We start from the raw sequence: 14,956 nt of genomic DNA on the forward strand, positions 1-14,956 counted from the left end.
GGGCTTAACTTGTCGCCGTGGGAAACGCCTCAGCTCATACGATTGACGTCCCTTCTAGCCAATCGTGTCTCTTCATTCTTTAACTCTTCTTTCCGTTTAACCAATCAGCACGCTCTGGACGAACGCGTACATTTCCAGGTTCGGTAGAGAAGGAAGGGGGACGAGCGAGGTGTTGCTCTGCAGGTTTGTGTCTTGATATTTTCAATGTTTCTGTGCTACGTACTCTAATATAATTGAGGTACACATATAAAATTAAGAGAAGTATGTCTTTAGAAATCACTGTGTTTCTTATTTTGTATCTGGTGCAATGCTGCCTAATTAGCTGGCCTGGCGAGCTCCCCTTGTGCTCAACCCGAAATCATAGCAACATGGCGAAACTTGCTAACAGCTAGCCCGAGCGGCTCGGTCTGGTCTTTGTATTGATCGATTGGTAACGTTTTGTCACCCCACACGCGTTAGATAAACAACACAGCGCGACCCTTTGTCACGTTTGCGAGTAGTAAAGTCTTTGAAAAGAGCGCACGGTCGACATTTAGTAAAAAAATATCTATTTCAAATGTTCACTACGAAGCTAACATAGCAAGCGCGTTTCCCCGAGGCGATGTAGCAACCCAGGTAGCTAACGTTAGCTAACGGTCGATAACTTAGCTTCACCGGAGCTAGGTTAGCTGACTTTTGGTTTGGTCTATTCTGGCTCAATTTATTATATAATATTTAAATGTGTGGCTTTGGTCGTTAGCTGTAGTGTTACGTTTCTTGAAATTACTAACCCACTGTCCTATTTGCCGGTTGATATAGCTAAGTATTAGCGTCAGTTTGAAATCTAACGTTAAAATTATTCGTTCATCACTGGAGGATAAACTCAATCTGAAACAATACTAAATGCCTGTTTCTTTTTCCGTCTAAACAAATCAGATTTATGCTAATTGTGTCTTAATTTTCACTGAATGAATCGACGTGCAGTGGAGGGCAAATGCCCAAAACAGTGATTCAAATACATGTGTGTATGTGATCATAATCGATGCGTTTCGATCTTTGCTGTCAATGAGGCTTTTTCATATTACATTTCTCAACTAGCCTCTCCCTCCCCGACAGGTCGCAGCAGCTGTTTGGTCCTTGCTTATTTAGTTCCGCCTATCAACACGCCCTTGTTCCTGTAATAAATATCGGTGAGTGCCAGTTTTCTGCCAGTTTTTCTCTCTCGTTTTTGTCGCCAATTCACCCCGGGTCCTTGAATAGCCAGCTCCCCAGCACACAGCTTGAATTGTCTTTTTTCTTTTTCAAAATGCTGACAGACAGCCACAGCTCACGGGGGCTAGTTTTCTGCTTCTCTCTTCCTGTTGCTGCCGCCTGTTCCCCGGATCGAGGTGCCCGCTATATCTCTTTCCCTGTCAGAAGACCATGGAGACAGAAATTGAACAGCAAGAAGATACTTCATTCAGCAACACGGAGACAAACGGTATAAACCATAGCTTTCTTTAAAATTTTGATAATGTATATCTGCGTGTATGTGATGGAACTATAACAAATGCAGTGTTGTTTTGGCTGATTAAGTGTAGCTCTGATTTTGGAAAGCAGTGCAAGTCATTTAGGAGTAAAATGTTTCTCTTGGAGATCTGAAAATATTTCTGTAACCTTGAGCCATCTGTATCTCCTCCGAAAGTTGCGTCTATGCTTTCATTGTGGCATTACAAAAGTCTTTGTCTTTACTGGTTGAGTGGTCAGTATAGATTTAGCGTAGAATACGAAATCAGAGTTAATGAAATATTAGTCTCGTGACTCTTCACTGCTTTCTGTTTTCTTTTAAATTATTTCATTTCATCAAGCCGGAGATTGTGGATGCAGCGTTGTCACTGTGTATTTTTATCTCCCTTTGGCAGGTAAGCGCCCTGCTGAGGATGCAGATGAGCAGAAATCATTCAAGCGCTCCAGGAACTCTGACGAGATGGTAGAGCTTCGCATCCTCCTGCAGAGCAAAGTAAATCAGCTCCCCTTTCATTTCACGTTTCATGTCGAACCCTTATGTGATTATTCATGTTTTAATGTCTTTATTTTGTGCACCCCTTCAGTAGGACTTTTACATTTTTTACCCCCACTAAATTTTTATAGCTTTCTTTTTGTTACCCTGCTCACATCTCTGCCTTTTGAATAATGAATTCCACCCTTTATTAGGTGTATTCGTACAATTAATGTTCATTTTCTCATATTAATCTTAATATTCTCTCGCATCTGGTGCAGATTACATTTCCTTGTTTTGGGATGTTTTCAGTTTTCTTTGTATTCTTTGTATTCTCAGAATGCAGGAGCTGTAATTGGAAAAGGTGGCAAAAACATCAAAGCCCTTCGTACAGACGTGAGTACATTTTATACACCCTGAATTTTTATTTTGGTCAGAATTTTTTATTTTGTAGTCTTTATTTTTCCCCTCACTGGAAAATCTCCCAAAACTACACAGCCTCCTCTATAGGACATCAAGTTCTTTTTGTTTTTCGTTTTAAACAAACATTTAGCTTGGATAGCCTAATGCTTTAAAAACTTAATATGGTATTTGATATTGTTTTCTACTGTGTAAACAAAGGGTGTGGTTAGCCTCTTTTAGTATTAGCCTTCTGCTCATGAAAGCTTCTGACAAACCCTTTTTATTTACATATGAACATCATGTGATTTCTTCAGCTAAACTGGCCCTTGGCACAGAAGTCCAATTTCATGTCCATTTCTCCATAATGCTAATTTTTTGTAACAGTGCTGTTGTGGCAAAGCTTATGCTCTTGTTAATTTAAATTTATAGGCACAGCGCAGTGTTTGTGAGGTCACCTGCACCGCCAGCTAATATACATTTTTTAATAAGTGTTCAGGCAACCTGACCAATTCTTAATTCATTCAGTGTCATTGCCTCTTTCTCTAGCCCTCCACAATTTGTTCTCCCCCTCTCTCTCACTGTCTCTGGTCTATTCCCCGACATTGAACTTATCATGTTCTTAATATGCCATTACCCATTTTCCAATGTCACCTTTTCTCCTTTTCTCTCTTTGACAAACCAATCTCTGAGAGAATCAAATTAAAGTCACGTTTGAACAGTGTAGAGCCTGTATATTAAAAATGTATTCCTCTTCCCTCTTCCCTCTCCCTTGTTTATTATTTTACTGTTGACTTTTGCCCACTTCCTCCTCTGTTGCCCATGTTCTGGATGGCCCCTCCTGCGCCCGCCCACCTGACACCCTGGTTGGCCCTGTCCATAATCGTGCCCTGTCCCTAAATGGGCGCCTTACTTGATTGACATCTGTGCTCGAATGGCCCTGGCCCCTGCCCATGCCACGCCCAGTACAATGCCAGTGTGTCAGTCCCAGACAGCAGTGGGCCTGAGCGGTATGTCCCTAAGCTCCTCCCTCTCACTGCCTGACTACAGGTCAAACAAACAAGAAGAGATGAATAATAAATAGTCATCCTGCCTCTGTCAAGTCACTGTATTTTAACCTACCTGTTCTCTTAGTCTTTTGAGTCAAAATGCGTTCATGACCAAATCTGCCTGTTGAGCCTGTAAAAGCCATGTCAACATCCTTTTATATGCCATTTTTAAAGTCACGTCAACATTGAAACTTAGGCTGGTGTTGTCAGGGTTTTTCCACAATCTGCCACTGTCTTTTTAAATCTTTGCTATAATCTGTGCAATATGTCCGTGTTTTTTTTATTTATTTTAATTTTCATTGATGATTATCTATCCTCCTTTCTCTTCCGCGTTTCCACCTCCCTCCCCCTTCAGAGTGGATATACTGGTGTTCTTGTTTTTTTCCCCCGTTAGTTTCATAAGCTCACCTGCTTCTCGCACCATCCCATTCTTTCCTTGAGATGCCCTCATAATTCTGATAGACTCAGATTGTCCATACATTCTGAAACGCAAAAGGCAAGCTAGGATTCAAGTGTTTTGTGTGTGTGTCCTTTTCTGTCTTCTGCTTCATCTGAACTTTGTTATTGACTGCTAGAGCTATTGAACGTACAGATTATCTCTCTCTGTCCCGCACATCCCTGCATTCTTTGGTGTTATGTTGTTTATCGCTTTTCCCATCTCCTAAAAAAGCATCGACTCCAGTGGTGGCAAACTTCATTTTCCATGGTATAATCTGCTCTGTTACTGTCCCTCTGCTGTCTACCATTCTACTTCCATGTACAAACTGCTTAATTTCTCTTGATCAGTAAATTCATTGTTTATTTTATTATATCACTAGGTGGGTGCAGACAACAAAATTTTGTTTATTTGTTGGCGAAATGAAGCATCAAAATTGCTGTCCAAGCCAACTTTTTAAAGACAGGATGTTTTATAAAAATGAAAACAATCGGAGAGCGAATTATGTCTTCTCAAAGATTTCCCCATCTTTCAGAGTTGTGTTGGGCACATTATTTGGGGTTTTTTTGCAGTCAAAGTCTTTGTGGTGTGCATCCACCAAACTATGCTTTAGGACGTTAGAGTTGTCTCTGGCACCTTTGGTGATATTCCTGCCAGATCTTCCTCAGACTTCACCTTCCCCTGTCTTGCCCCTTCAGTGGTCACCAAATGCAGTCACTTTTCTTTGGGTCCCTTTTTTATTTTGTCTCCTTTCTTCCTTTCTCTGGACAAACAACTGTTTTCTTTTCATTGCATTATTTGGGTACCAGCTTTTTTTCAGTTACAGTGTTGAATTATCAATAGCCTACCATTTAGAAAACACTGGTTCCCCAAAGTTCATTTAGTTGTGTTAGTCTCAGGAGCAAGTTGGTTAAACGGGGTGTGACTATTTTTTATGGCAAAAAAGGGGCTTTCATGATCTCTGATCTCTGATCTGACTTGTTGTTTCCCCCCTCCTTTGGGATGCTGTGGCACCCCCAACTCCACCCTCTCTGCGTGGCTGTGTGCTGCCTTGACATTAATGGGTGAAACATGAAGCATCCTGAGCATCAGTGCCGACATCGAGACAGTTGGAGAAATCCTGCTGAAGATAATCCCAACACTGGAAGAGGTGAGGACTTTTTTTCCTTTTCATGTCAAGTCATTGACAGTCATTTTTATTGCTGCAAAATCTACCAAGTGGACTAAAAAAGCACTTGATTTTATTATTCTAGTACGCTACCAGAGGTTTTATTTTTATTTGCAATATTAATAATAAACATGATTTTAAAAAGAGTCAGTACTTGGCATCCAAGTATCGATACAACACTGGCACACAAAGGGTCAGTGTACTGTGCTGTATCTATTTTTTTCATCCGTCTCGATGTTGACGATTTTGAAGTGAAAACAACAGTGGAAGTTAACGGTGTCACCAAACTGTCTTGTAAATTTTTATTGTAATGTCATCTGTTGGATTATTAGTCTGATTAATAGATTAATTGGTCTGTAAAATGGTGAAACATGTCAGTGTTTGACAATTTTGATTTTTTTTTTTCAATAATTGACAACTAATTGATTAATCGAATCAGCTCTGGTGCTGAAGAGATGCTTCAAATCAAATTGCTCTTCCAGTGTTATCTTTACCTTTGTTTTTACTTGCAAATACGTGGCTAAGATGCAGATAGGTTAAACTTGACTGGTGCATACGCCTGTCTGCACTCTATTTTGAGACTCTGTACAGCGCTGTTGCCATGTGTCTGTACTTTACTGGGATTTAAAAAAAAAAAGTGACAAGGTTCCTGTCACCAAAACAGTTGATGTCACCTATTATCTGATGTACGGTAATATGTGCTAACTGTCATCTTCAAACCTTCAACATCAACTTGCCATTGTGTGCCTGTTTAGTGGAGGGTTTTGCTAGAATTAGATGTAACACAAGTCCCTGGCAGGTTTGGGTCTTTCAGAGATTAACAGAGCATTAACAGGCTAAATGTTTCCCTCAGTACCAGCAATACAATGGCATGGATTTTGACTGTGAGCTGCGTCTGCTGATCCACCAGAGCCTCGCTGGCTCGATCATTGGAGTGAAGGGAGCCAAGATCAAGGAGCTCCGAGAGGTATGTTAATACAACAAGTAGGGATCAGGGTTTTTTTCGCAATTAAATCAGTTGCTTTACAGCCTGAAATGTGTGAGTAATGTACAACATTTTCTCACACAGCCTTCTGTCATTGCCAGTTTTTCAGTTGTAACAAGAATACACTCCATGAAATGAGTGGATTCAACCCAGCTGGAGATACCCAGAGAGGATGTGATTTTTTTTCTCTTGTTTAATCTTTGTTTTATATGGTTTGTGTTTGTTCTTGAAGTGACTGCTAAACCCTTATATGCTTCTGGCTCAACCTTGTATGTTCATGAATACATCATGTACTTCGAAGATGTGGAAATTCCCATGAAAAGGCACAGTTGTGATGTGTGAAATAGTCAAGAGTGCTTTTTTTTCTCTGCGGGATAATCAGCTGCTGTATCATATAGTGGCTTTCTCTTTTCCTGTGGTCCTCATGTATGCCTGTCTGTGTGTGTCTATGTGTCTCCAGAACACAAAGACCAGCATCAAGCTGTTTCAGGAGTGCTGTCCTCAGTCGACAGACCGGGTGGTTCTGGTTGGCGGTAAAACGGAGAGGGTGGTGGAGTGTATCAAGACTATGCTGGAGCTCATCGCTGAAGTAAGTATCTTGTGCAGTGGCTGAGAGGCTTTTTTATGATTTGTCAAGTTCTATACATTGAAAAATTGCAACATATTGAAGCCATTAATTGAATCCCATGTTTGATTAAAGATATCTTTATGGTTAAAATTCAAAATGTAGACTAGTGTAAGACACAGATGGGAAAACAACCATGTCAACAGCATACCATGCTCCAGCTGATTTTTTTATATTGTTAGATATACATCAGAACATTTAATGCTCTTCTAGTGAGATTTAGTTTTAATGTTATGAATATTGTTTTTTATGGATTGTTCCCAGCATACCTGTGTCCTTTTAAGCAATATGTCTCAAATTCACTAGAGCAGCTCAGCTGATCTCCCTGTCAACCTTTTTTTTAGGCTCCCATAAAGGGCCGCGCACAGCCCTACGACCCTAACTTCTATGACGAAACATATGAATACGGTGGTTTCACCGTGATGTTTGAAGAGAGGGGAGGCGGCCGCAGGCTCATAGGAGGCTTCTCCATGCGTGGGGGCGGCAGGTCCAGCGGTGGGGATCGTGGGTTCGACCGAATGCCCTCCAGCAGAGGGGGACGGGGACCCATGCCTCCCCGCCCCCATCGGGATTACGATGAGATGAGCCCCCGCCGAGGCCCTCCACCCCACCCGAGTAGGGTCAGCAGGGGGAGTGGCCGTGGACGCAACATGCCCATGGGACACCCACACAGAGCAGGGTAAGATGTCAACACAAATTATGTACAGTTTTTTTCTCTGTTGCTCTTCTGCCTTGCTTTTCTTTACTCATGCGCAAACACGCGTCCTTGAGAACTGCAGTTTGTTAGTGTTTGTGTTAGACTTGCTTTCCTAAAATGTTAGTCTTGCATTACAAATGGACATGTGTTCTATCCTAAAACAGATATAATCTTGTACACATTTGTTTAAATGAACGCTCGAGTGCCAAATGGCTGCATGATCCCACTCATCAGTTTGAAGTTGAGAGTCCTTTTACTCCTGTTAACCTGTTGAGTTTTTAAGTGCTTGATATTTTAGACTTCGAGGCTCTGTTCAGGGTTCCTCTACTAGAGCACTTATTTTCTCCTGCATCTGCATATACAAATCCCTCTTCAAGTGCTTATTTTCCTTTCAGCCTCCCCAAACTTGCTTTGGATTTTTAAATTCAGAGGAAAAACTTAGGCCAGTCTTCTGTATCACACTATGCACCCCCCTGGAAAACATTTGTATTCATGATAATCATTCCATTTATTGTATGTGCTCATCACTGTATGTCTGGTTGTGTTTGTGTGTGTCTTTTTCCCATCTCCATCTCGCCCACAGAGAAGATCGTTACTATGACTCGTACCGTGGCTCAGATGAAAGGTCAAAGTAAGTTTCTGTCCCCAAATCTTTACCATAACCTCCTAACTTACCTTAACAGGGATACTTTGACATCTTATATTCTATTATTTCCTAATAGTTGCACCTGCCACAGTATACCTGTGCTCTGTAATGATAACTCACTGACACAAAGATTTCTCATAAATACCATTGGGTTGTGCTGCCTGAAGAGAAGCATTTTACCCCTTGGTCTTTGTGAAATTAAGATTGCGTGTCCATATAGTGTTTTTCTCTGGCAGAAAGCGCTGGCAGGGTACTGGGAAGTGCTTCATCCCAGCACCTCATCAAAAACGTGCTCCGCATGGGATTTGACAAAAAAATCTTATATCAAATATCTTGACAACATATCATCTCTAACCGTCATTGTATGATAGACGAACATCCCCTATTTGCTCTTTATTATATCAGGATTGACAGACATGGCAAGAAAGAACTTACCTCTGTTACCAGTAATGTTGTCACAATACTGAAATTGCTAATTTCGATACGATATCTTGGAAAAAAAATGATATTTGATACTATTTTTGCAGTACTACAGGGGAATTGAAATTTAGGGCATGCAATTAAACAGATTTTATTAGAATATGAAGTTAACAAGGCTACAACATGACCGTTTAATGACTATAGTAAACATAATCGACCAGAGAGAGAGAGAAAGTGCAGCTGGTACCAGTGTATCCTTACTGTGGAAATGAAGGATTGAAACTGTTTTAAATATTCTGTAATGATAAATTAGTATTTTTGACATCACTAGTTGCTGGGGTGGCGAGTCCCGCCCCAGCAAATTTATAATTGATTGGCTGGAAAAGAGCAAGAATGATGACACCAGCGCCTCTTTGAAAACTTCTGAGATTTTTGACTACAAGAACACAATAAAGCCGGAGCACTTTAGAAAAAGACACTGGCTGCAGTGCTTTTCCTTTCTGTGGCCACATACACTCTGTCCTTATTGGGAAGAATTAAAAAAAGACACTGACACTCAGTAAAAACGCTATATATGGACACTCAGCCTAAGTCATTTACTAATGCTGACAGGTGTTCAGCGTCATTTTCATTCTCAAATGTGACAAATAATTGGCCATTATGGATTCAAATTAAATTGTGAGTGTTGAGGTATTCCTACATCTCCTGTAGTTTCCTTCCTTACTACTTTATTTTTTTTTGATATGCCTGTTAATCCCTTTCTTCTCATAGCTTCTTGAGAAATGGTACTGTATAAACCTCTGCCCTCCCCTTGCATCCCAAACTCTTAATACTAATTACTGCCTTACAAACATTTCTCTACTCTCTGTTTGTCTGTTGTGCCCCAGCCTGCACAAGTCCCCTACCCTGATCCCCATCCACCTGTCGCACTCCACTTTTTTTAGTGCTTTGTAGGGAACTGCATTGATGTTGTATGACCTCTTTTCTCCCATGTTAATAACCATCCAATCTGCTATTCACTCCCAGTTTTTCCCAGGTTGAGAGAAAGTATTAGTGGTGGTGTTTGTATGAGGGTCATGCGCTGATGTGAAGCTGACATTTTTATCAAAGGCTCCTGCAAAACAACAAGTCATTTTGAATTTTAAGGTAAAATGGGAAGCTCTGCACTGCCCAAATCTTGAGTAATAACATTGTGACCTTGCCTTGGTTTAGTTTCTTCTGTCCACATCTGGATAAGTGGAAATAAGACTGAAAGAAATATGGTTGATGGCGTTCATAGAAAAATATCATGTCATCCTTCTAATAAGACTCTTGATAATAATATTTTGATTTTTTAAAATATATTTTATATAGTCTTATGATGTCTGTGTCATCATAGCAATAACACTAATGTGTAATACAACATGGCTACAGAGAAACGCTGTCAATCAAAAGCAACAATATTAACTTATGTTGAGGCTTTAGTTTGACGTGATGGTAACATCTGTGCATGTATGTGCTTTTGGACAGCAGGGGTATAAAATCAATCCAAACACATTTCTTCAGGCTAATTCCTTTATTTGAGCTCAGTTTTGGGGGAAAAAAGCAGCAGCCCTTGGCTCTGATCATCATCACCACCACCTGTCACTTCTCTCACCATAACACTGTCAGAGCTGTTCCTGTTACTGTGTGGGAAGATGGCTGAGAGGAAATGTGTTTATACTGTAATCTTGCTCAGCGTGTGTGTGCAGTTTGACCTAGACCAGAAATTTCCTTTGGAATGTTGTCAAGCTTTTTTTTCTAAGCATTTTCTGTTTCTGTCCACCTCCATCTCTCTCTGTCTCTCTCTCTCTCTTTCTCTCCATCTCTCTCTGCCCCCCCCCTCGCTCCCTCGCTCTATGGCACTCTCTCGTCACCAGTGACAGAAGAGGCAGACCGGATCGCTATAACGATAACATGGTTAGTGACCCTTTGCTAAATGCATGCAGCTCTAGATCTAGCATCTCATTGGGCGCCAGCATCCTCACAGGCTCGCGCACTGGTTGGTCCTAGCACTGGACAATATGCTGTGATTGTTCATTGTGTTGTAATGATAATAGTGGTTTATTGACAATACAAGAATTGCTGGTCACTCATGTGCATATACATGTGCACACACTCATCTGAGCCCCGGCCATGCACCCAAGCTAGTTTTTGCATGGTGTAAGCCATCCCACCAAATGACCATAATCACCACAGCCGGAGACACCCCATAATAATCAGCTATAATTGCCCTCTTACTGTGTACTTTTCACGGCCAGCCTGTTTTTCCTGCAAAGAGAGGGAGGATGTTGGGGGTGGGGAGGGTGGGGGTGACCATGGTTGGTTGCTAGGCAATAATAACGCTTTGTTGACAGACTGGAAGGTCTCTCTCTTTCTCTCCCTCGCTCTCTCTCTTCCTCTCCGAGAGCTGGCAGGATACTGCCTGCCGTTGCTCAGCAACAGCTTTTTGAATTGCCTGTTGCCCTGGTGACAGCAGCAGCTGAATAGCAGGTGAAAATGGGGGCTGATGAAGATGCAAGGAGAGACGGGAAGGGGGGATGGAGGGAGAGAAGGAGGAGGAGTCTGGTTTATGGATGAAAACTGGGTGGCTTTTAGTTGAGTCTACTCCATGGACGAGGCTGCTGCATCATCCATACATTTGTGCTTTGTGCTGCTTTGTGCCTCCATCCGTTCACCTAGGATCTATAGAAAGATGAAAAGAATCGCCCATAGCGAACCGTATGTAACCTGTTTGTGTGTCTGTTTGTTTTTTACAGAGCGGAGGAGGATATGGTGAGTCCTAAGCCTTGTGTTCTTTCTGTCTTTACGTGAACGTGGTTTCAATGCTGTTAGTGTTCGGACGTCAGTGTTCTTTACAACATGCTCTATTGTCAAGCGTTTTGTCTGAATGTAGAGTTCATAGACAAAATGTCAAAATCTGGACAGTGACAACGTGGCTAGAAGGACACTGCAGCTCAAATTGAGACGTCGTGGCAGTTTGTTGCAACAATATTGTGCTTTTTTATTGAAACTCCAGTGGAATGACATTTTACTCACAGTATCTCTGTTTGCAACAAATGCTGAAGATGACACGCAGAGCTAATTATATATCATTAAACAATGTTTTCATAAGATATTTTGAAAATGTCTGACAAGTCATATTTGACTTTGGTATTGGAATGTGTCAGTTGCTTACAAATATCTCAGAAATAACTATTGTTATATTTATTGCTGAGTAAGTGTGCTTTCTCTCTTGCTCAGACAACAGTTCTTCCTGGGATAGCTACCAGTCAGGTGAGTCTCAACACTTTTTCATTGATGAGTATGATTAGAAAAATTGCTGAGCCACGTGTGATAATGTTGGCAGCAAATTATTGATTTTTAGTACTTAACTTACTTTTCCTCTTTTTCCCTGTTTGTCTCCTTTGGTCCTCTTACCCCCTCCCTCCGGCCATCAGGTGGACGTGGCTCCTATAATGACATGGGTGGCCCTGTCATCACCACACAAGTGACGATCCCTAAAGAGGTGAGCAAACGACTGCAACATGACTACAAACTCGCACACTAAAGAAAGAACTGTGTACCTCACCTCCTAAGGCCTCGTGTCATAGATGACATTTAGTAAAAACACTTCACTGCCATATGTGATCATGTCGTCTCTCTTATCCTCTTATAAATTACATTTTGTCATCTGTGTTTGTCATAGTCCATTATTCGTGTAGCAGCTGACTGGTACAGTATTCCAGTTGTAGGGACCAGCAAGTCATGTTGTCTCCCACACATTGACTCATAGTAGTTCATAGTAGTCTTTGAGTGTAATTAACAGAAATCATTTGAGAAGGTATTATTCATATTTTTCATTTACAGTGTTAAAAGAAGACCTGCAATATTTAAAACTAGATTATCGTGTACATACACAACACATTTTTTTTAAGCTCTACACATTTATTCACAGTGCCTAAAATGTCTCTGCTTGTTTTTCTTTCCCTCCCCACCCCTCTCATTGTCTTCTCTGAACTCCAACGACAGCTGGCCGGCTCTATCATTGGTAAGGGAGGCCAGCGGATCAAACAGATCCGCCATGAGTCAGGGGCCTCCATTAAGATCGATGAGCCTCTGGAAGGCTCTGAGGACCGAATAATCACCATCACTGGCACTCAGGATCAGATCCAGAATGCCCAGTACCTTCTACAGAACAGGCAAGTTTCGACAAACCCTCATTAAATTACATTAACTTCGTCTTATTAGATGTAGAAATTCTTGATTCAGCTCTGAAGTTGTAGTTGAACCATTTATCTCATCAAATTCTGCTCATAAACCTACTAGCTTGTCTCCTTAGAGTAGAACCCTCAGTGACATTGTCCTGCGGGCTCTTGACCCGGCCCGAGCTCACACCTGATGGGTTGCATCATAAAAAGTTTGATGCAGCCTGTCTTAGAGAGAGAGCAGTCTAGTAAACTGATGCAAGCTAAAACGAACCAGATATTTAGAATAAAGTTTCTTTATTACCTCTTTTTCAACACACTTAACCATAGCTTCTGTGAAGATTCTAAATACATAAATGTGTTTTTCTGAAATTGCATCCTAATCCTAGTTAACCCACTTTCTGCTGGGTTATGCACTTCTGTTGCCTGCTGTCTCTTCTCCACTAACCCCCTTCCTTTCTTCCCCATGCAACCTGCAACTAGTTCAAACCTTCCTCTTGCATGAAATGGCTGTGAAGGAGTAGGCAAATGCAATAGCACATATTGCATTTTAAAAAAAAGTCTCTTTGACTGTCACATTGAATATGATTGATTTAAAAAAAAAAAAAAAAAAAAAAAAGTCTGTTTGCCATCAGAGCCGTTTCACTGTGAAGCAGGGAGTGGATTGATTCTTCCCCTGGCTGCTGCTGTGTGGAAGACTAGTGATTTTGTTGTTTTTAGTTAGATCAACCGACAACAAATCACAGTCTGCCAAATAGCACGGGCTCCTCCTCTTCTGTCTCCCTTGGCAACCAGTAGGCACGTATTATACACACTACTTCCTTGTTGATGCTATCCCAGCTTAGCCCGACCGCTAATACAGCTGTAGGCCTGCCGCCGCTGTCTCATTAGTAGTGTAGTGTTGCCATGATAACTAACCCTGCCTCCCTCTTCCTTCCTCCCCTCCCCTCTTCAGTGTGCTGCACCTGCTTGGACACAAGGACTAACCACACCCCTCTTTTTCCTCCTCCTCCTTCTCTTCCTCGCTGTCCGTCGCCACTTATTTCACATCTTCCCCTTCTTCTCTGCCTGTCTTTCTTCCTCGCTGCCTGTCTCTCTTCCTGCTATGACCCCCCCACACCCCCCTCCCCATCCGTTTCCTCCCAAGACTTCATCCTCCCACAGTTGCTTAGCTATATATTTACACGTCATCGACTTGTGAAATGCAATTTTCTTGTTGTGTATTTTATTTATTTTTTCACTCTTTTTATTTCAGTGTGAAGCAGTTCTCTGGTCAATTCCTGTAGACCCAGGAGACTCAGATTGAAGCAGACTCAGATTGCCCCCCCTTCCCCCTCCCCTCAACCTTTCTTCCCCTGTCCAACACATCCCCTTCAGACTATTATTCTGGATTGTGGGTGTCTTTTTTGAATTTTATTTTTGTATTTTTTAATGAAACAAATGTCCGACATTCCTGTGCATAAAAGAAAATGTAGATGTACTGCATTTTAAGAGTGTAGTCCATTAGTTTATCAGATACAGTTTGCTTTTTTTTTCCTAACACACATCTATCAAATTATTCTTCAGTCTCCTGACAGACGAAAAAAAATAAACATAACCTTTATTTTTTGGATGGTTTTGATTTTTATGACTTGTATGTGTATGTTTGTCTCTGGTTTAAATCTGTGTGTGTGTGTGTGTGTGTGTGCGTGTGTGCGTGTGTGTGTGTGCGCGCGCGTGTGTGTGTGTGTGTGCGCGTGTGCGCATGTCAGTGTGTGGGGTTGGTGTGCTTTGTCTTGTCTATAACGGTCCCTTCACACACAGTTGTACCACATTACCACTCTGTGCAACATGCAGAATGTAAGCTATGATTCTTTTCATACTGAACCTTTTGTTTTTTAGAGATGTGGGAAATTTTACCCTTCAGAATGGGTTTGGGGATGTGTAATTTAGGATTCTTGTACACACCTGATACAGGACAGTCTAACTAATTTGTAACAATATCCATGGTAGTTGTGTGATCAAATAAATCTGAATAATTTGCGTAACTCCTCAGAAATGAGAACTTGTAGTTAGAAATTTGTTTTGACATTTTATTAGATTTGACAAATGATACTGAACTTATCTATTTGTCCCTGCAATTTCCTGTGCTCTACACTTGTTTGCTCTCCATGCTGTAGACTTCACATTGTCAAATTGTAAAATGAATAAAGATGGTGCCACTTTTTACTGAACCAATGTGCATTTTTAATGAGCTTGCTTATTGAAGCTTTTTTTTTTTTTTGCAAAATCATTGCAGCTGGATCAGTTTGTCTGTGCACAGATGGCATTTGGGCTAAAAGCAGATGTGATTGTTTAGTCGACAGTCCAGCTGCTGCCATTTCATGCAT

General features: G+C 41.3%; 1 protein-coding gene across 1 annotated transcript; it reads left to right on the forward strand.

Annotated features, from left to right (window-relative positions):
- Positions 1–106: 106 nt before the first annotated feature.
- Positions 107–14,197, forward strand: hnrnpk (heterogeneous nuclear ribonucleoprotein K). The gene is made up of 17 exons (XM_042487632.1): positions 107–183; positions 1,096–1,169; positions 1,296–1,459; positions 1,881–1,978; positions 2,297–2,353; positions 3,323–3,366; positions 4,919–4,991; positions 5,863–5,976; positions 6,455–6,583; positions 6,964–7,298; positions 7,900–7,947; positions 10,281–10,320; positions 11,160–11,175; positions 11,644–11,676; positions 11,841–11,908; positions 12,412–12,581; positions 13,843–14,197. Exons 3-17 carry the CDS (start codon positions 1,402–1,404, stop codon positions 13,871–13,873), a joined length of 1,314 nt encoding a protein of 437 aa, XP_042343566.1. The 5' UTR covers positions 107–183; positions 1,096–1,169; positions 1,296–1,401; the 3' UTR covers positions 13,874–14,197.
- The last annotated feature ends 759 nt before the right edge of the window (positions 14,198–14,956 follow it).

The sequence above is a fragment of the Plectropomus leopardus genome, chromosome 6 (assembly GCF_008729295.1).
Source record: "Plectropomus leopardus isolate mb chromosome 6, YSFRI_Pleo_2.0, whole genome shotgun sequence".
Taxonomy (NCBI): domain Eukaryota; kingdom Metazoa; phylum Chordata; class Actinopteri; order Perciformes; family Serranidae; genus Plectropomus; species Plectropomus leopardus.

Coding starts and splice junctions, on each gene's coding strand:
- hnrnpk (XM_042487632.1), top strand. CDS start 1,402: ATGGAGACAGAAATTGAACAGCAAGAAGATACTTCATTCAGCAACACG. Junction 4,992..5,862: donor TAATCCCAACACTGGAAGAG/GTGAGGACTTTT, acceptor TGTTTCCCTCAG/TACCAGCAATACAATGGCAT. Junction 11,677..11,840: donor CTGGGATAGCTACCAGTCAG/GTGAGTCTCAAC, acceptor TCCGGCCATCAG/GTGGACGTGGCTCCTATAAT.